This window comes from Gobio gobio (genome assembly GCF_949357685.1).
Source record: "Gobio gobio genome assembly, chromosome: 16".
NCBI lineage: Eukaryota > Metazoa > Chordata > Actinopteri > Cypriniformes > Gobionidae > Gobio > Gobio gobio.
This window is the reverse complement of record NC_137109.1, coordinates 8,409,972-8,431,191: the sequence shown is the minus strand read 5'-3', so window position 1 is coordinate 8,431,191 and position 21,220 is coordinate 8,409,972. Positions and strand designations below refer to the sequence as shown.

Genomic DNA, 21,220 nt, shown 5'->3' with positions numbered 1-21,220 from the left:
GTGTCATTGAATGGGGATTTAATGTCACTTTAAGCTAGTGTGCATGCATAATGAGATCTCCACCCACTCCAAATCCGTTACACTAGCACATATGTCTGTCTGTTTCTCTCTAAACACACTTGCTGACAGCACTATGCACGTCTTTAAAGCAGCCACACTCGTGAAACAATCCTCCAAACATTTCGCTTGCTCTGATAATTGGCACAGGAGTCTTCACTGAGTTTGATGAGCTGTAATGTGATGTTTTTAATGTCATGGCAGTCCAGGAGAGCTGTCCGTTACGTGTTCATAAAGGAGTTCAGATTATCGTAATGCTAACACGATGCACCATCGTTCTCATTGACACCACAGGGGGAAAAAATATTGTTGAATATATGCCTCATGCGCTGTGATATTCAGACTAAACACAATTGCGAGCGATATTGCTATTATATAACAGTCGATAAACACGAAGTTAGTATTCGGTAATTTACATTTTAGACATAACTTTAACAGTTACTTTGTCTATTTTTGTTTGTATGAAAACCAAGCTCTGCATCTTCAAGCTACACACAGTAGTGGGGATTTGTAGCTAAATTACAGTTGAGTAAAATTGATATAAAGAGGTCGACCGAATTCTCCCGATAACAATAACTAGGTTGGACGTATTAACCGATTTAATAAACTTGTACTAATAAAATAAATATATAAATATTCATATGTGAATTATACCTTTTACACGTTTAGCTCATATCTCCTTAATGTTAACAAAATGTAAAAATGCATTATTAAATGTTAAAATTAATGATCCATCAATAAACAATACTTAATGTTACAGATGGACTCTTATTGTAAAGTGTTACCATTTCATATACAGTCATGCTTAAAGATGGCCATCTTTTTTTCATATTTAAGAGCATTGAAGCTAGACACACATGTATATTGTATGTTATTTGATTCTATTTTAGAACACTTGATTATCTAATCAATATAACAAATTATGTTACAGTGCCGATAAAACAAGAACTGAAATCGGATGCATTTCTGATTTGTTTCTGTCGGCTGCATGAACATACAGTGTCAATTTGCTTTCTCACGTCACTAGCTTTTAAAGGCACACTATGTAAGATTTTTGGATGAATATATCCAAAAACAACTAGAACAATGTTATATATTTTGTTGATTTATGTACTTGCATTATTCCAATAAGCAATTTTAACCTGGACACGGACCTTGTCTGTGCGTCGCCTACCAATGGCATCATACCCATGTTACCCTCGATTTTGTTTTGTAGAAACCATGGAAACACCAAAGACGCTTTAAATATATCATGTGTTTTATTAGACATTTGAGCAACTGTTTGGATACATTCATCGACAGATAACTAATCATTGTTATACAGCTTAGTTGTACAGTCTTATTTAGGTCTGCAACAGTCGATAAAATCAATAATAATCGATAATGAAAATCATCGATAACGATTCTCATTATCGATTAGTCGGGTCGGCTCTCTGCACACAAAGCTTCCACCAGTCGCGCCAAATGACAGCACTGAATATCGCATTTCTATGGACAAAATGTGCATGTAGAAATAGTGGAGGAAGCCGAGTGATCTGATGCAGGAAAGGTACGTGATTCAAGTGCCCAAAACATGAGAATTGTTTATTTTAAGCTTCAAAAGAATGCATTAGCTCTTAACATACCCTGTCATGCACTTAAACAGATATGTGTGTGTGCGTCTGCATCCTCGGCGCAAAACGTTCATTTTACAGGTTATAGCCACTGATCTATATAGAGAACAGCATTTATATCCTCATCTGTAAATGCTACTAATTCACGCGAGTATTTCCAGTTAGCATGAAAGCGCGTCCTGACAGTCTGTGGCAAAAATTACCTATTGTGTAAATTAAAATGACCTATATAAGGGTCAATGACAAATAAGAAAAATTATATTTTTTTAAGACAAAAAATTATAATTTTAAGCAAAAGAGTTTTAAAATGCATTTTTATGTCCAAAAAATGTATGGTGTTGATTCATATTGGTTTTTACAGCTTTTAAGACAGCATTAATGAATTATTAAACAAGATTTCTGATTTTACCACCCAGAAAATGTCAGGTGGTGTGACCATATATTCATTTAAAATAATATACATATGAATTATTGTAAAATGCATATCACATGGTAAATTCCCTTTTCTGTGTATTGCCCTTTTAGTCCAATTCATATAAACGGACACTTTTCTATGTTTTCAGAACACAATTTTCCATAATGAGTTTTTTTATTTATTATTATTATTATTATTATTTGTATACATTATATAATGGTTTACATTTATATTTCTTACTTCATTTTGCAATTGCAGTGGGAATTTATACTTTTAAAAGTAAATTTGCTGGTCGCACCACCTGACATTTTAGGTCTTTGAAACGCCACAACTCAAAAAGTTAATTGAATTTCAAAAAAATTTAAAGAGTATCTTATAAAGGAAATATTGTAGATCAATTTGATATGTGACATGTATTTATTACATTTTTTGTGTGGAAAATAATGAATTCGGACACAAAAAATACATGTCATGTCATTGACCCAATAAACTAATGCAAACAGATGGTAGCTAGCAAGTGACATTCAACATTTGAGTCGGGCTTGCGTGTGTTTTTGTCACATTGTTTAACCGCTTGAGGTACTAATGTTAGCGCCCTCTCAGCCTCGGCGGCAAACATACTGCTGTTCTTTCTCCACTAATGCAGCATCTAGTCAAAAAATGAATTACTTTATAATGATATGAACACATGTTCTGTAGTGTTCTGGATTCATAAAGTTTCGTTGTCCGTTTTAAATCTGCATCTGAAGAGTCCCGCTCTGTGCAGCGCTCAGCCTCACGTGTCAAAACAAACTCCACGAGGCATCAAACCCTTCTAAGCCACTCCAGCAATGGACCCAACCCGGATCGGTGTGGGTTTTTGCCAACTAATCAGCAAAACCGATCAAGTATAAACTTTATTGTTAGGCCAAATCTATGGGCATATATTTATATGTTGGGGCGGGGAAAGTAGTGCTCAGTTATACATTTTTTAAAATCTTTTTTGCTCTGGTGCTCTTTATAATCCTGTCACTGCCATCCACACAAACAACAGTCGCTGTTTATCCATGCACCCTTCTTTGTCACATTTCAGAGCGAATTAATTGCGGCACACTTCCTTTTCAGAGCCACGCGCTCTCTGTGCAGCTGTCTTCACTCCCATCATTCTCCCTGCTCAAGAGTCTCAGATGTTTGAGCCACTCTGTGTCATCTTTGAGCCTGTGAAGGCATTAGCCTTTGGTTTACTCAGCTGGTGATGTTTGGAGAGATGCAATTGTATATTTAATGACATCTGGATATGTGATTGAGGCATCAGCAGCATGTGGCATGGGTGCTGTTACACGCTCGATTTCACGTCCCAGAGGCCTTTAACTGCTTATGAGAAGACAGACACTTAAAAAGGTGTTGTTTTGTTAAATAAACAAATTGTCTCATGTTACTTGTAGCACCTTGGCATGTAAATGTCAGTATACGAATGAATATAATCATATTCTATGGTTATCATATGGTTAATGCCATATTACCATTTGATATCACCACTGCAGTTTTTTTGTAATGGGCATTGAATTAATTGTATGTGATTCCAGTCAATTATACAATATCAAGTACATTTTAAATGAATGATTTTCTTTTACAGATTATGCCTTTTTATTTGATCCCTTGTTCAAACAGGTCATTGTCATGCCCTTTCTTTAGTAGCCGTTCTGTTCTGCTCTTTTTCCAATGTCTTTTTCTGTTTCTCTCTCTTTCAGTATTTCAATAATGAGAAGTATGAGGCTGAGCGGTATGATGGTTTTCTGAAGGTGTACGAGTCGTCCTCGCTGAAGACTACCACTACTCTGGCCTTGCTCAACTTCGGTCAGAGCGCCATCTTCACCGTCGGCCTTACCGGTATTATGGTGCTGGCAAGCAAAGGCATAATGGCAGGTGAAAATCAGTGAAGTTATATTTTTATTACAAGTTGCATGAAATAGCTTTAGGGCTATAGTGAATTATTTTACCTTCATGGCGTCAAATTCTAGACCCTTGTAGCTTTGATGTTCCCGATCCGACCAATAAAAGCAGGTGTAAAAGTCTCAGCTGGCTCAATCAGTTCTTCAGTATTATCTTCTGCTGGGTTCCAGGTCATGTTGGACTTTCAGGAAATGAGCAAGCTGATGCTACTGCTAAAGAAGCTCTTAAATGGATAGTTCACCCAAAATTATCCCATGATTTACTCATCCTCAAGTCATCATAGGTGTATATGAAATTCTTCTTTCAGACGAATACAATCTGAGTTATATTAAAAATGTCCTGGCTCTTCAAAGCTTTATAATGGCAGTGAATGGTTGTGTTGTTTTTGAAGTCCATAAAAGTGCATCTATCCATCATATAACTGCTCCACACGGCTCCGGGGGGTTAATAAAGGCCTTCTGAAGCGAAGTGACGCGTTTCTGTTGGCACGTTCAGGAGCATATCAAGCTTTGACGCCTCTCATGGATTGGGCTGGGCAACAAACTCAAGCCCCTCTTCTTATATCGAAATTCTCTGCCATTTCTCTTTGAAAATTCACGTTTTAGACTCTAATTCATGACCGGTGTTTTGTTTTGCTCTTTCCTCTGCGCTTCTGCGTTCGTCAATACGCATGCATCAAGGGTCAAGGGTTACTCTTTCACCGTAAAGGCTGATTTATACTTCTGCGTCGGAGCTACGCCGTATCCTCTACGCCGCAAGTTACGCGTTGGTTTTCATTTATACTTCTGCGTTGTTGTCCGCGTCAATGTGCAGTTACACATGCAGATGCTAGTAGGCATCTCCAGTTGATTAGTAGAGTTAAATAAGAGGCGATCTGGTGCTGGAATGCGTTTTTGAAATCATGCAGAGCTCGTGGTGCTGTTTTCATTATCAGTAGCTCGTGCACAGACAAGCGCTTCAATCGATTGCTGTTGCGGAGACTTTATTCACGAAATCCTAATGTGTCCATGTTCTTGATATACAATCACTGATTAACATCTTTAGTTTTAATGAGAAAATAAATAAAATATGCAATGGTGGATTAGAGCCCAGAACCACTGACACGCTTAACAAAAATTCTTCCACTAGACCAGGGGTGTCCAAACTTTTTTTAACTGGGGCCGGATTCGATATTGTGGACATACCCGGGGGCCGGTCCCTTTTCTAGCCTATTATATATATATATATATGACATGTTTTGTTTCTTTGAAACATGACAGATTTAACAAAAGCTTGAGCTGACAGTAAAGTAGCTTGAGATAGGACACAGGAAATGTATAGATATTTAACAATATCTGTAAAACTTTCATCAACCAAAAAGTTTTAATGGGTGAAATGTAATAATATTAAAAGAGTTAGAACTCTATTCTTATTTAAATTTAATAAGTGCTCTATTTAGATCACCACAGGTAAAACTACACTACAAAACATGCTTTTGTTGTCTTTTTTCCAGTCCAAATATCTAAAAACTCTTAAATCAAGATGCTTTTACTAAGGAAAATTACATATTTTTTCTTGATTCCTGGGGGAAAAAATCTAAATGAATTGAGTTTTTGCTTGAAACAAACTAAATTATCTGCCAATGAATTAGAAAAATAATCTTCCAAAATCTTCCTTAAAGATTCCAAACAGAAACATTATTTTTCTTACCCCATTGGCAGATATATTTGCTTGTTTTAAACAAAAACTCACTGCTATTTAATTTTATTTTCCAGAAAACAAGAAAAAATATCTAATGTCATTTAACTTATCTCGTAACATCTTGATTTAAGAATTTTTTTATATATTTAGACTAGAAACAAGACAAAAATACTAAATGACAGCATTTTTTGCAGTGCACACAAGGCAAAAACTAATACATACATATACATATACATATACATATACATATACATATATATATATTTCTATATCTAGAATGGTATTTAGTCTACATATAAATTCAAATGCAGAAAACGGCAAGTTTATGACAAAAAATAGTCTGCAATTTGGCCTTTATTACTCATTTAATACATGTCAACATTACAAATTAAATAAAATTAGATATTAACCTACATTTCTGACAAATTACCATGGTTACAGGTAGTGTTATTACCACAGTAAATCCATGATAAATTCGAAATAAGAATTGTTGTTTGAAAAGTATTTTGAATCGGCTCAGCTGATTTGCACGTTAGTGTTGTTGATTAAGTCAGTGCTGTTTAACTGGAAATTAAATAAAATCACCGAGAGATTCGCAGCTCGTACCGGAGACCTCTGCGCCGGACTCGAACACTTCTCACGGGCTGTTTAGTGGGCGCGTGATCGAGACACTCAGCAGGTAAACACATTTGTTCAGAGTCAGAGCTCGCGAGTTGCGCAGAGCACAAGCAGCGCTGTTTCGTTCTGCTTTGGCCGCTGTTTCCCTGGCCTAAAATCTAGTACTGCCACCTCGCGGTGACATCGTGAAACTGCATGATTTGTAAATGATCCGTGGCGGGCCACATATAATTCATTTTAATAAACGCGCTGCAGGCCGTTTGAAATTCATCTCCGGGCCGCATTTGGCCCGCGGGCCGGACTTTGGACACCCCTGCACTAGACCATCAAGAGTTTACACACTCATAGCGGATCTATGTATTTATTCACTAACATAAAGAATCTCTGGACTACAAAATATTGTGTTAGATAGCAGATGTATGGATGAAACTATCATCCCATTTCCGGACACACACACACTTCTATCGCAGATTTTTATTTATTTTTTTATTCTGGCAGACCAATCACAGCTCTTGCAGTCCGCTTAGCATTGACGCGGTGTTACATTTTTGGAGAGGTACGCGTCAGGGTACGATGTAGGCTATGCGTGCAACACAACCTATGACGTAGCTACAGCGTACACTCGACGCAGACGCATAAATTGGGCTTAAGTTGACTTGTGTACCACTGACGGAAGCTAGTTATTTTAGTATATAAAGTTTTATATATGGATATTTTTCTCACAAAATTTTATTATTTAAATTAATTTAACCTTAATTAAACCCTCGGAGCCATGTGGAGCAGTTCTATGATGGATAGATGCACTTTTATGGACTTCAAAAATTACCCAACCATTCACTGCCATTATAAAGCTTGGAACTTGGAAGAACATTTTTAATATAACTCAGATTGTGTTCGTCTGAAAGAAGAACATCATACACACCTAGGATGACTTGAGGGTGAGTAAATCATAGGATAATTTTCATTTTTGGGTCAACTAACCCTTTAATCAGGAAGTTAATGAATGTCAAATTCCTCCCTCAGATATCAGACCTATTATTAATCGGTATATATTGGATAAGTGGCAAGAGGAGTGGAAAACATTTTTAATGTCACTCTTAAAACTAGGACTGATCAAGTGGTCTTCACCAGATGTTGTATAGGTCATACAAGTTTGACTCATGCTTTTTTGCCTAAAGGTGAATGTGCATGTTTTGTAAGATTCCCCTCTCTGTTAAACATATTTTATTGGACTGTCCTGGGTTTGATACAAGTAGAATGCTCTTTTATGAAGTTATTTCACTTAAGGACTTATTTAGTAAGATTATGCCTGAAAAGGTTTTGGATTTGTTAATTTAACAAATCTTGTATAATATGACTTGCTTGGTTTTATTGTATTTATAGATTTGTATTTTTGTGATTTGATTTTTGCCATGAAAATAGCCTTATCCTTAAATAAAACAATCTGAATCTCAGCTGGCTCAGCTTTTGTGTTATAGGTACTTTGCCTTCTTTCTCCTGTAGGGACCATGACTGTGGGTGATCTAGTGATGGTGAACGGGCTGCTCTTCCAGCTCTCGCTGCCACTCAACTTCCTGGGCACCGTGTACAGAGAGACCAGACAGGCCCTCATAGACATGAACACGCTCTTCACGCTGCTCAGCGTGGACACTAAAATAAAGGTGTGTTAGGCTTTTCCTGCTTTGTTGCTTTACAGAATGGACTGCTTGGGAGTTTCCCGGTAACAGCGTTCATTGCACCTACATGCGATGCAGATTATCACTACATTTTATCTCTGCCAATTAGGGCTGGACAGTTAATCGAAAAGTAATCGAAACCTCTAACCAACGTAGTTTTCCCATGACGATTATTCTGTTTTTTAATCCTGTTAATACTTTCCCCTTAAAAACATACTACCGCATGTGTCGTCAGCGCACAATGCCCAAAGCGATTTTTACCTTGTACTATACAAATTAGAGATGCGCTAAGAAATCTTATCTAATAAGATATGGTTACATGCACTACTTTTCCAATCCGATTTCAGATTCTTAAAGGGTTATATATTAGGGGTTTGTATAGTACAAAGCACTGCACATGTTATCATGTTTAAAGCTGCACTATGTAAAATGTTTGCAGTAAAATATCCAAAAACCACTAGGCCAGTGTTATATATTTTGTTCAATTGAGTACTTACAATATACCAAATGTTTCCAACTATTTGTAAATCTTGAGAAAATCGCTATTTTAACTGAGGAACCGGGACGTGTGAGGGAGTGGCCTGTCGATGGCGTCATATTTGCGTTCCCCTCGGTTTCCGGTTTTATTTTGCAGAAACGCTTTACTCTCACTGCCATAGTCATAGCAGCCGCAGAGCGAACGCACAGAGTAACGTCATAACTTCCTTTTCAACCCACTCAGATGTGTCTAATATGATAAACAGAGCTGCGTTACCTCATATTCATGACCGGAAAAGCGGAAATTTCGCCGGTGACTGTGGCATAATAAAAGTCCTGCAGCTCGCGAGGCATGTGTTGTGTTCATCTCATTAACAATCGCTCCAGCGGCCTTGCTCAGCTCCACAACACTCGGTCCTGCTTTGCTTCACACTACAGTAACGTTAATAATCACATCCATCAACATGATTTCTGCCCGATTCTTTCCCACCGGCTGTGAGGTGAAGACCACATGTCCCAAGATTCTGTGCTCAAATTTGGCGTCATCAAACTACGCCTTTGTTTTGAATAGGCGACCTCTAGCGGACAGAAAAGTTACATAGTGCACCTTTAACACAGCTGTAATAACTCATCAGCTGATTAGTTTAGTACTCCATGACCTGAGCTGGGTGTGTCCAATAAGGGAGGCATCCAAAATGTGCAGTGCTGGGGATGCTTTGAAAACCCCTGTACGAGTTCAAAACAGATGTGTGTCACCAAGCTCAGTGCAAGTAGTCCATTAAGTATACAGAGTTATTTTAATGTGAAAATAATACCCTGTGAATGGTGTTGTATTATTGGCTTTAGCCGTTGTAAAATGTCAGAGCTTTTTAAAATACCATGACAAGAGCTTCCTTTTGGATTTGAATATTACAAATTGAAGCTTTAAAGCATGTCATTTGTCCTAGTATTTGTTTTAATTCTGAAAACATTTGACAGTTTCGCAGTCTTTAATAGCGTTAGTGGGGGAGGTTGATGAATCTCATTCTTCGTTTGGCTAATTTTGAATGCGGCTTGTAATTACGGTGTATAAAATCTGTCCGATTGTTCGCCGTGATCAGTAATGGTTTTCACCGCATGACAGCACTGCCCATCAAGCCATTATAGTGAGACCCTAATTTGATTTCTCAAATAACGCATCTGTGTGTAGAATGGTGTAAATGTGCTGAGTGCTATTGTTTTGACGCCATTACAATCGATTGTCGCCGCCATTCTTCTGTTTCAAGCCTCACGTAAGCGTCAGACTGTTAAATTTGTTTTCCTTTTTTAACCTCTGTGTACCGAAGGAGAAAGAAATGGCCCTGCCGCTGCTCGTTGCACCCCAGGAAGCCACCATCAGGTTCGAGGATGTGTATTTCGAGTACTTGGAGGGACAAAAGGTGCTTGACGGGGTTTCCTTTGAAGTACCTGCAGGGAAAAAGGTGGCCATTGTTGGTGGCAGTGGATCTGGGTAAGTGCTCCAGGAAAGATTTACTTGCATTATATTACCTTCAGGTTTCACTGAACTTGTGACCTTGGCACAAAAGGGTACAAATTGTAGACCTGTTACTTAGAAATACAGCAATAAAGGCAAAAGTTCTGAGAACTATTAGATAAGTTTGATTATTGCCTTTTAACACATATTTGAACCTAGGGCTGGGCGATAAAATGATAATTATAATTTTTTTTCTCGATAAGTTCGATATAATGTTTATGCACCAAAAGTGGAACGCAACTCATTTGAACCGCGGACCATTAATCCACTCGGCTCGAAGTTCAAACGGCAACGCGAGCTTACAAGAGCAGATGCGTTTACTCTGATCGGTCTCTTCACGTGATCACTAAACAGTGCTGTGAGATGCGCTTGAATTCAGCGAAGAACACATGTCTTAGTGATTTAAACTAGTTTAAAGCCAGATGAAACAGAGCTGACAAACAGAAGAAACACTGTGAGTAGGGGTGTCGCAATATACCGGTATTGACGATAACCGTGATATTCAAAGCACGAAATATTGACATCGTGTTAATTTAGGGTGTGGCAATATACCGGTATTAGCGATAACCACAATATTTAAAATGAACAGGACCGGTATGATAACATGACGCGTAAGTCCGACTGTAGCCGTGTTTTTTCCTCTCTCTCTATTACACACTGTTGCAGCCATAAAAATAATTCAGCTTTGTTTGTAATGTCAAATTTGTTATATCTCGTTTCGTTTCTTTATTAAGTTAATTTAGAAAAAATGTTTGGGGCAATTTTTGTTTGTTAAATTCAAGTTTTATTTTTTTGAAATGCAGAAATGTGGGATATTCATATCGAATTGTATTATTTTATCAATGTAGACATATTAAAAGGGTAATGGAAAATAATTAGTGTTTTTGTGATTTAAGCTTTAGCATTTGTGCATTTATACTAAATGTATTTAGGCTAAACATTTTCATACAAATTCCATAAAAACCATATAGTGGCATTTCACCATGGTATTGAGGTGCTATATGTGTGGCTTAAACTGTGGTTATCATGATCCAAGTGTATGATACTATGGAAGACCAATGGTTAATTTTAATAAAACTCAAACAGTCAGAATATTTACATTTTACCATGTAAAAATGAGGTTGTTACAATTTTTACAGATGTTACCGCAGTGTGCTGAAGATGCACAAAGTCAGGAGACACAAACCTGATCATGATTTGAAACAAAATCACTGTTAACACATGCAGAAACTAAGAAATTAACTTTTCTATTAACAAATATATTTTGTTAAGGAAAAATTATTAAAGAGTTTAAAGAATTAAAAAACTTAAATAAAGAGTAGTTTAAAACCAATTAACAGACTGGTTTCTACAACTTTCACTTACAGGAGCAAACATCTGCCTTTAAACTTGAAAGAAATAAAGACTTGACATTTACCTTGATAATTATCGATATCAAGCTTAAATGGTTAGTTCACCCAAAAAATGAAAATTGGCCCATGATGTACTCACCCTCAACTCATCCTAGGTGTAGATGACATTCTTCTTTCAGACGAATAGAATCAGAGTTGTATTAAAAAATGTCCTGGCTCTTCCAAGCTTTATAATGGCAGTGACTTGTTGTGTAATTTTTTTATGAAAATGTGAAAGTGCATCTATCCATCATATAACTGCTCCACACGGCTCCGGGGGTTTAATAAAGGCCTTCTGAAGCGAAGCGATGCGTTTGTGTAAGGTAAGTCGACTTACGGTGAAAGAGTTACCCTTGACCCTTGATGCATGCGTATTGATGAACGCAGAAGCGCAGAGGAAAGAGCAAAACTAAACACCGGTCATGAATTGGAGTCTAAAACGAGAATTTTCAAAGAGAAATGCTGGAGGATTTCGATATAAGAGAAGAGGGGCTTGAGTTTGTTGCCCAGCCCGATCCACGAGAGGCGTCAAAGCTTGAGATGCCCCTGTACATCCCGTCAGGGGTCACTCTTTTAGAGCAAGTATCGCTGACCGCCGGAAGCGAGTTATTTTAGTCTATAAAGTTCGAAATAGGGATATTTTTCTTACACAAACACGCCTCTTCGCTTCAGAAGGCCTTTATTAACCCCCCGGAGCTATGTGGAGGAGTTGTATGATGGATAGATGTACTTTTATGGACTTCAAAGCTTTATAATGGCAGTGAATGGTTGTGTTTTTGAAGAGCCAGGACATTTTTAATATAACTCAGATTGTATTCGTCTGAAAGAAGAATGTCATATACACCTGGGGTGACTTGAGGATGAGTAAATCATCGGCTAATTTTCATTTTTGGGTCAACTAACCCTTTAACCCTGTTACCAGAGTTTTGAGAAAAAAAAAATTAACTAATGTATTTATTTAATTTGTGGGAAATTAAGTTTATCAGGAACTGCCAACCGACATTTAAAGCTCTGATATACTCTCTGCAAAGTTCAGGGATGAACAGAAGTTTGAAACAGACTGATTATGCATTTTCACAGTTAATAATATCGTAAATTTGTTAAAAATGTAATGTACATTTAAAACTATATGCTCATAGCTAATATAAAGTACGCTGACCCTTTGTTGAAACAATAGAACAATAAAAAAAAATCCTAATTTGTACCCAGTTTGTGTGAACTGTCTTTGTTGGTCACAGTTGAGACGGTGCTTTAAGAATGTTTTTCATTTTCTCTAGGAAGAGCACAATTGTCAGATTGCTCTTTCGTTTCTACGAGCCACAGCAGGGCAACATCTACGTCGCAGGCCAGAACATCCGTGATGTTAGCTTGGAGAGCTTGAGGAAATCTGTGGGTGTCATACCGCAGGTGAGGGTTTGGTTCTGATTCTATTGTCCCGTTCACACCGCCATCGACAAAGCCAAATGATCCCATTCATTTCAATGTAGAGCTGCCGATTTCTGCCGACAGGATGTAGGTGTGTCCAGCGATGTGACAAAGTTGAGATATTTATGCAAATGAAGAGCGACTTCTGGGACCGACAACCAATAGGAGTGAAGTCAGTGGAGCGCCATATCTGTTTCGAAACCCCAAGATCCAAATACGAATTCCCCAGTCTACTTCACGTCTGAACGGTTATTCAAATAAAGAGGCTCTGTTACTTTACAGCCTTATAAACTTATGACAATGTCAGATGTATAGGCTATTATGGACATTATGGCTACATGATTGCGCGGACAACATTTTATTCTATTATACAAATTACACCCTTTACAAACAATGCTACATACAAACTATGCGAGGAAAAAACTAGGCTAACATACTACTGTTCTTTTTGTCATTGTATTTTTCAATTCTGGAGTAACAATCAATAAAACTGTGTGATATTTGTAGAACATAGTGTAACACTGGCTAATTTACCTGGTCGGTGGGTATGGTTTCCAAACGAGGTTTCTGCATTCGCCGCTTCCGTGAGCTTGGTTAATAAACTCACATGTATTGCACTGCCCACGCGAAGCTTATACAGCGACAGTGTTTACGACACTAGTAACAGACAATAGCGCTTATCAACCACATGGTGGAACCGTGAGCAAATGTTACATAGTGTTGCTTTAAATGTAGTCCCAGATTAAAATGCATGTTTAAGCTGTTTTAATTGAAAGCAACTTGCACTGACAAGATGCACACCAGTAATGTTTTTTTTCTAAGGCATGCTTATAAAAGCTGCTTCCTAATTGAATTGAATTGAGGCCTAATCCCGGCTTAATCTAATGCCTTGTTTATACTTTCGCCTGCCTCCGCTGACATGAGAATAAAGTGTATGTACACATGTATACAACTAAATTAACAATCTCTTAAATATTTCCTAATTTCATTAAACGTTTTCATTTAGTTTTGTGATTTTTTTTTTATTAAACATGGATCTTTATTTTCAATAAAAGGGCTTATTTATGCTTTTGTAGGCTCATTTTGTAAATATAAGCAACTAATTTGTACGTGCAAACTAGGTGCCGGTGTGATGAGACGTCATGCTCTGCTAGATTCGCCTAGAACTCGTTCATCTTCGGATGCGGAGCCGCGCGGAAATGTACAAAAAATGCACTGCACACCTCCACGCGAAATGGGGTCTCGCGCACTACTGCCCACTGCGTGATGACGTCATTTTTGCTGCGCGCACCCATGCGCTCGTGCAGACGCGTCGAGTATCAACAAGGCAAAAGCCCCGTCTGTTAAACCAGGGGCCAGTTGCATAAACATAGCTGATAAGTTAAGACTATGTCTTAAGAACTAGTCTATTAGCAACTAGCAATTAATGTCTTTAGAACTAGTCTATTACCAACTAGCAAGTAATTAGGGCTAATCGGTCTTACTTTTGGGATTCAAATTAGACCAATCTACCATTTTATGTAGCTTATTTTTTAAAAATAAGAAAAAAATTAGATGACTAACGACCAGTCTAAGAAGTTTATGCAACCAGCCCCAGGCCATATTTGACCCTACACTTGACTAAACAAAAACAGGACAAAGTTGAATAAATATGATACAAACTAAAAACTACATTTTATACAGACAGGACTAAGACTAAAATACAACCCCAAATCAGAAAAAGTTGGGACAGTATGGAAAACGCAAAAAAAAAAAAAAGAAGTGATTTCTAAATTTACTTTGACTTGTATTTCATTGCAGACAATATGAACACAAAATATTTCATGTTTTGTCTGGTCAACTTCATGTCATTTGTAAATATGCATCCTTTCCTGTCATTCAGACCTGCAACACATTTCAAAAAAAGTTGGGACAGGAGCAATTTAGGGCTATGTTTAAAAACAATGTTCCTCAAAGAAAGATAGGAAGAGATTTGGATATTTCATATTGATATTGTTTTTAAACATTTCAATAATTTTCTCAAGTATTTGTTGGCAAACTGTCGATCCTCGGCCCATCTTTGCTCCTAAAGGATTAGACCTTAAACACATGTTTATAGCCTGGTACAAATTGTGGTTTTGGTCTATACGGCTAATTTTGCCCTTCATGACGACTGTGAGGGGGGTGAATTGTTTTATAACTAATTTGTTTACATTATATTAAGCCTTAAAGTTCTGCATAATTAAGGGCGTGGCCAGCTCGTCCCTACTTTACGCTTCAAAACTGCTCTTCAGAATCCTATGGGTGACGTCACGGATACTACGTCTACGCATGCCCATGATGTCACCAGTTTCACAAATACATGTTTTTGTTGTTTACATGGAGACGTATGTAACAGTATCGTTTTCAAAAGCTTGCGTTTTCAGGCCACCAAAACGCTGTTGTCGTGTAAATGAACTTCCAAGACGCATAACAAGTTTTTCGTTTTTAGCTGAAAATGGTGTCATGTAAACGGCCCCTTACTCTTTTCCCTCCAAAATGTTTGTTTTTAGCGGCTTTAAAACTTGATTTGATGTCTAATATCCTTGAATGTCATACACAAACATTACTACGCAACCAGGAGCGAGAATGCCCACTATTGACATCACCTCCAGCCGCGGGGGACATGCAGCGGCAAAGTTGCTGGCAGTGTGAACGCAGCTTAAGAACTATCAGATGTAATTATCACCTACTTAAAAAAAAAAAAAATTCCCTTTATTAAAATAAATCTCTATTACAATTTTTTTTAAAGTAACGTACCATGGGAACCAGAATCTTAATCTTAAGACTTAATTCGAGGCTTTGAAAAAATAAACTCATCAAACTTGTATTTATGGCATGTTGGTTAAAAAGCATTTACTGAGAAATCAAATGTAAATGTAATTTCAGGATGCTGTGCTTTTCCACAATACCATATTTTACAATCTGCTGTATGGTAACATCAACGCCACAGCAGAGGACGTGTACCGTGTGGCCAGACTCGCTGGAATCCATGACGCCATTCTCAGAATGCCTCATGGGTATGAGACGCAGGTCGGAGAACGAGGCCTGAAGCTCTCAGGTACACTCCTCATTCTGTCTCATGAGTATTTCAGAAAAGAAAGTGAATAGCATTAAAGAACACCTTCAGTTTAGAGGAATAGAACGGCTTCTTTTTTGAGTGATTTGGTGCATGTTTTTTCTTGTGACAGGTGGAGAAAAGCAGCGTGTGGCCATTGCACGGGCGATCCTTAAGAACCCTCCCATTTTGCTTTACGACGAGGCCACATCTTCACTAGACTCAATCACTGAAGAGGTAAGTTCTGTCACCGCTCGTCAATGTCAAAATATTTGAGAAAAGCAATCAAATCGGAGTAGGCGGGCTTTATGCTGACACAGAAGCTACTGAGGCTGAGTGCGAATTTTAGCAGCAGGACTCAACGTCAAGTGAGAGATATGTAGCGAAACTAAACATTTCATATTCGACAGCTGCTTCTTTAAGTCAGAAATGTTAAACAAATGACAAAAATATTCAGCCAAATTAATAAACTTTTGTCTAATTTCGCCATTTTGATTTGAAATAGGCCTATGTAATGTCATTTATATAACAAACAAGAAATATTAACAAAGCCGTTTTCTTCAGATTAGGCATAAGATTAATAGTAATGAATGTGTGCATATTGTAAATTAATAAGTCCATTTGTAGCTCTCAGTAAATAAAAAAGTTCAGCTTTTTTTCAGCCTCTATTGGGCATATGATTAGTAATGAATGTGTGCATATTGTGAATTAATTTAATACATTTAGTTACCTAGCTTTCCCGTTAGCCTTCGAAAATGGACCAAATCTGAGGTGTGGTCATATTTTGGCTTTTACAAAAGTCCTAAGGGAAACTTAATCAAGGACTTTTGTAAAAGCCAAAATATGACCACACCTCAGATTTGGTCCTTTTAGAAGGCTGAAAAACCTCCGGGCGCTGTCACTGCCTTCTGCCTTTTATTCTCATAAAAAAAAAAAACAGCGTTGTGCGCTGCGTCTGCACTAGACTGAGGCTGACTGGACAGGATTTACTGCGAGGTTTTCAAAATCTTGATAATCACGTTTAATGATCATTTTTACCAAGGTAGCGTTAGGCTACTGTGTCATATACGTTTTCACATTACCATAATGGGCGTGCAAATGTTGTTTTCCTCAGCGTCTCAGCATAATGACAATTCAATGACCCACCTCCTCCATATGCGCTAACCTAACGTTATACTTTGCACGAACATGCATAACTTTTTTCGACTGTCATGAATATTTGAAATGTCCATTTCAAAAACATTGTTAGCCAGATGAACCTTACAGTTACCTGTCCATGAGGAAATTAGCAACGTTGGCATCTGTCTTCAAATACTTCTCCGTTTTCAGCCGTTTCTCCATCTTTCAAAGGCATCTCTTATACAAATCCTTGTTTGATCTCGGACATTGTCACAACGTTTTTCTGATTCATAACGAGGTCTTTTAGGTTTCGTAAAGTTAGACATTTTATATCCAAAAAGTTTAGCTGCAGCTGTGGTAACTAGAGCTGGCAACCCGGATGCCGAAACACTACTGACTTCGTGATTGGTAGATAGGCGGAGGGTGGCGCTTCAGGCCAAAACACAACATGTCAACATCAACATCAGTTGAGGGCTGCAACTTCACTTTTAAAATGACAATATCCTGGCCGGACAACTGTTGTCAGTGATCTAAGTATTTGAAATTAACATGATTTCTTAATGTCTAGTGACATATCAGGGCCATTTTATGATTAATTGAGATACATTTCTTACATACAGTTCCTTTAAATTTCAAACGATGTTACTAACCGTCACTACATTTTACCGTGGTTTATCGTGAAACCGGTAATCGTCCCATCCCTAGACACATCTCCTGAAAGAGTACGGAATCTCCTGATCAAAACACATGCGAAGAAGATGCCGAAACCAGCGATCTCATATGTAATCATATGTAAAATAATGCAATCATCAACATTTAAACCCCATACAAAACTGCCTAGTGTTACTGAATGAAATGCCCACCCAGGACGAGCTACAGGACTGTGAAGCTTTGGGGGTGTTGATGGACTCGATCTACTCCATCTGTGTAAGATCATCGCTCTGAATCTGATCCAGACGTAGTCTTTGACAAATGTGTGATTTTTCTCAACTTTTTGCTCAAAATGTTGCTTTTTTTTAATGAATCTTACCCAACATTAAAGTGTTGATAAAAAAGAATGCTTGAATTTGTTTTGAGATGTTGCATGTTCATGCAAAAAAATATTCTGGGGGCCATGACATTTTGTGAAAATGATCAAAAACGCTGGCGGTGGCTGGCAACTTTTTTGAAAAACGTTTGCGGGGAAAGAGTTAGCTATTTTGGATATTTTGGGTCGTAAAGGTTAAGTTCACCCAAAAATGAATATTCTGTCATTAGTTACTCACCCTCATGTCGTTCCCAACCCGTAAGATTTTCGTTTATCTTTGAAACACAAATGAAGAACTAATCCAAATGAATCGAGTTTCTGAAGAGACTCTATCGCTTTAAATGATGAACAGATTTAATTTAGGCTTTTATTCACATGTCACATATGTCTTAAAATGTTGGTGTCATACTAAGTGTATTTATTAGAATACAATGGTACAATGAAAACCACCATTTCATTCACTCACACATTCACTCACTCTCACGCAATCTCTTACTCTCACTCACACACTCACTCGCTCACGACGACTTTGCTCTTTGGTTTGTTCTTTCCAATGCTGCATATATGTCAATCACTCACCAAGTTAAATTTGTTTCCTCGAGTCGTGACATGACCCCTTAAAAGCCAGCCAGTCAGACAGGATATTACCAGATCGAGAAGGTTCTTGCTCCTTTTGTGCGCTGGAAGACTAAACCCATTTAGTTTATCTGCCTAGTTTTTGAACTATTTAGCAGTGTAGATCACAGATCTTTGATGAAAGAATATCTGCTCAGTACTGCTAGTTTTCCCCTGATGTTTTGAGAACACTTTTCATTTGATATTTACACTAAGCTTTTTCATTTTCATGAGGCTTTATGCCTTATTATAGCCAAGGAAGTGTTTGCTCTGTTGGCTTTCTACCGTTTTAATGTATCTTATTGTCAGAAGGTCTTCATATAAATCCTGTCAATCATATCAGCGCTTGTTATTGCAGAGAAATGTTGCTGTCATGAGGCAGACGGTTTCTTAATGAAACCTCTCAAAAATATCACTAAAGCTTTTTCAACCTTGCAGACTCATTCAGAGTGAGGATAAAAGAGAAACAACACTTTTCAAACGCACCATGATTTATTTTTTTTTGCCTCATCTTCTTTGCAGAATATTATGACTTCCATGAAGAAGATGGTGACTGACAGAACATCTGTCTTTATTGCACACCGGCTGTCCACCATCGTGGATGCAGATGAGATTATTGTACTAAATCAGGTAAGCTCGCCTGAAACCTCTAAATGTGTGTGACAGGTGGTGAAGGGTACAGAAATCATGTAATTCAAGAATAAAGTGTTAAATCCAAAATGCGATAACTATATCACTATATCACATCAACATTTTGTAATGCATTCGACTCTGAAGCTACAGCGTTACCCCCCCAGTTCAAAAGTTCAGTCAATTTTAAACTTTGACCCCAGTGGCTGCTGACCTTTTAAAGGGCAGCCAATGATTATTGGTCAATTTATAACCATCACCTAAATAGCGAGTTACGAGTCATTATTATGTACTTTACAATCTGTATGTTAATATTATAGCTATAAATGAATATAAATGTCCACTCCTTTTTATTATGTGGTTTGAATGTATGATGGAAATGTTTATGTGACAAAGTGATATGAGATTAGTTGAACAAAATAAACTGTGACGTCACCCATAGGTTTCTCGAGAGTTTTTGAAGCGTAAAGTCGGACGTCACTCTCGGATAACTGACAATGGGCAAAGAGGCAGGATGTGGGTGGAGCTGAGGTGACGGGATAACTAACAGACAGCAGACAAACGGCAATCCACCTGTCACTCAAAGTGACCACGCCCTTAATTATGCAGAACTTTAAGGCTTTATATAATGTAAACGAATGAGTTATTAAAAAATGCACCCCCCTCACAGTTGTCATGAAGGGCAAAATTGGATATATAAACCAAAACCACAATTTGTACCAGGCTCTAAACATGTTTTTTTCTGCTGTAAAGTTGGGCATTTTAACATGGGGCTCAATGAGATTCTGCTCCCTTCTGGAGCCTGCCTCTCGACGCGGCCAGTCGATGAATTGCAGTTTAAATCCCTTCCGTATTGGCTTCAAGAGAAAATGGGGGAGGTTGCTGCTTTGTTGAACCCAGAGGAAATGTTCATCTGACGTGTCAATACGAGGCCTGTGCCGAAAGTCAAAACAAATTGATTTATGAAAGCGGGACTGGCATTTATTAGGGATTGCATGACTATTGAGTGTTATTTGTGTGCTAGTTGTAGTATTAACATGCAGCATCAGCAGTCTGTCCTGTTTCTGGTGAGTCCAGCATGGCGTTGATGGAGAGTGTGTTAGTGGAGAGATGATGCAGGCGAGAAACAAAAGCTCACGTATCTCCATTGAAGGATTCATGCTGCTTGTGTTGTCATGAACATTGCAAAGAAACAGCCATGTGCCACTCGCTTATTGTGTCTATCAGCCTGTGGGCGTGTTTGTTTCAGGGCGGTTTGCAAGAACCCAGGCTTGCTTTGTATGTTTGACTATTTCAGGTTATTATAGAAAGAGAAGGACATGCATTTACATTGGGATGGGGTTTGTGAACAAATGGTGTTACTTCTGCCGTCACCTTGTATAGAGCAAGTGTGTAGTATTTATGATCCTCATAAATACTACACCCTGCACCTTTAACATCAAGGGCTTTGTTTACATGCAACCAAATTATCCATTAGTAATCGAACTGGCGGCTCAATCTGACTGAAAAGCCTTGTAAAAACCTTAATCGATCCGATTGAGCTCGATCCGAATTAAATTTAGATTGGATTGAAAGGGGTGGTTTTATTTATTTTCTAATCCGATCGAGGGAACATATAAACACTTGATTGGATTGAAAACCAAAACTGAAAGTACTGTGCATGTGCAGTGACGAAGAAATAGCATAATGACGCGTGGAACGAGCTGTTCTTCCTGTTGAATAATCGAAATGAGTGTCACCTCATTGTACAATTCTCCTTTCACTCAGCATCTGTGAAGTGGAGCAGGACAACATTTGTCTGGCTATCATCAGACCAACCTCAATTTAAGATTGAACATTGGTCTGGGGAGTCTGCTCTGTATTTTCTACTGCACAAGAGGCATGATAAACAAGCATAAATTAAATGACTCTGTATGCAATTGGATAGTCCATCAACCAATCAGACCGCAAGAGGCG

General features: G+C 38.0%; 1 protein-coding gene across 1 annotated transcript in view; it reads left to right on the top strand.

Annotated features, from left to right (window-relative positions):
* abcb7 (ATP-binding cassette, sub-family B (MDR/TAP), member 7) overlaps positions 1–21,220 on the top strand; it is a 68,742-nt gene that overhangs the window by 35,447 nt on the left and 12,075 nt on the right. Inside the window, exons 9-15 of the mRNA XM_079839800.1 lie at positions 3,816–3,990; positions 7,819–7,976; positions 9,794–9,957; positions 12,650–12,779; positions 15,705–15,876; positions 16,007–16,110; positions 19,157–19,264. Of these exons, the coding sequence (XP_079695926.1) occupies positions 3,816–3,990; positions 7,819–7,976; positions 9,794–9,957; positions 12,650–12,779; positions 15,705–15,876; positions 16,007–16,110; positions 19,157–19,264 (1,011 nt within the window). The remainder of the gene's footprint in view (positions 1–3,815; positions 3,991–7,818; positions 7,977–9,793; positions 9,958–12,649; positions 12,780–15,704; positions 15,877–16,006; positions 16,111–19,156; positions 19,265–21,220) is intronic.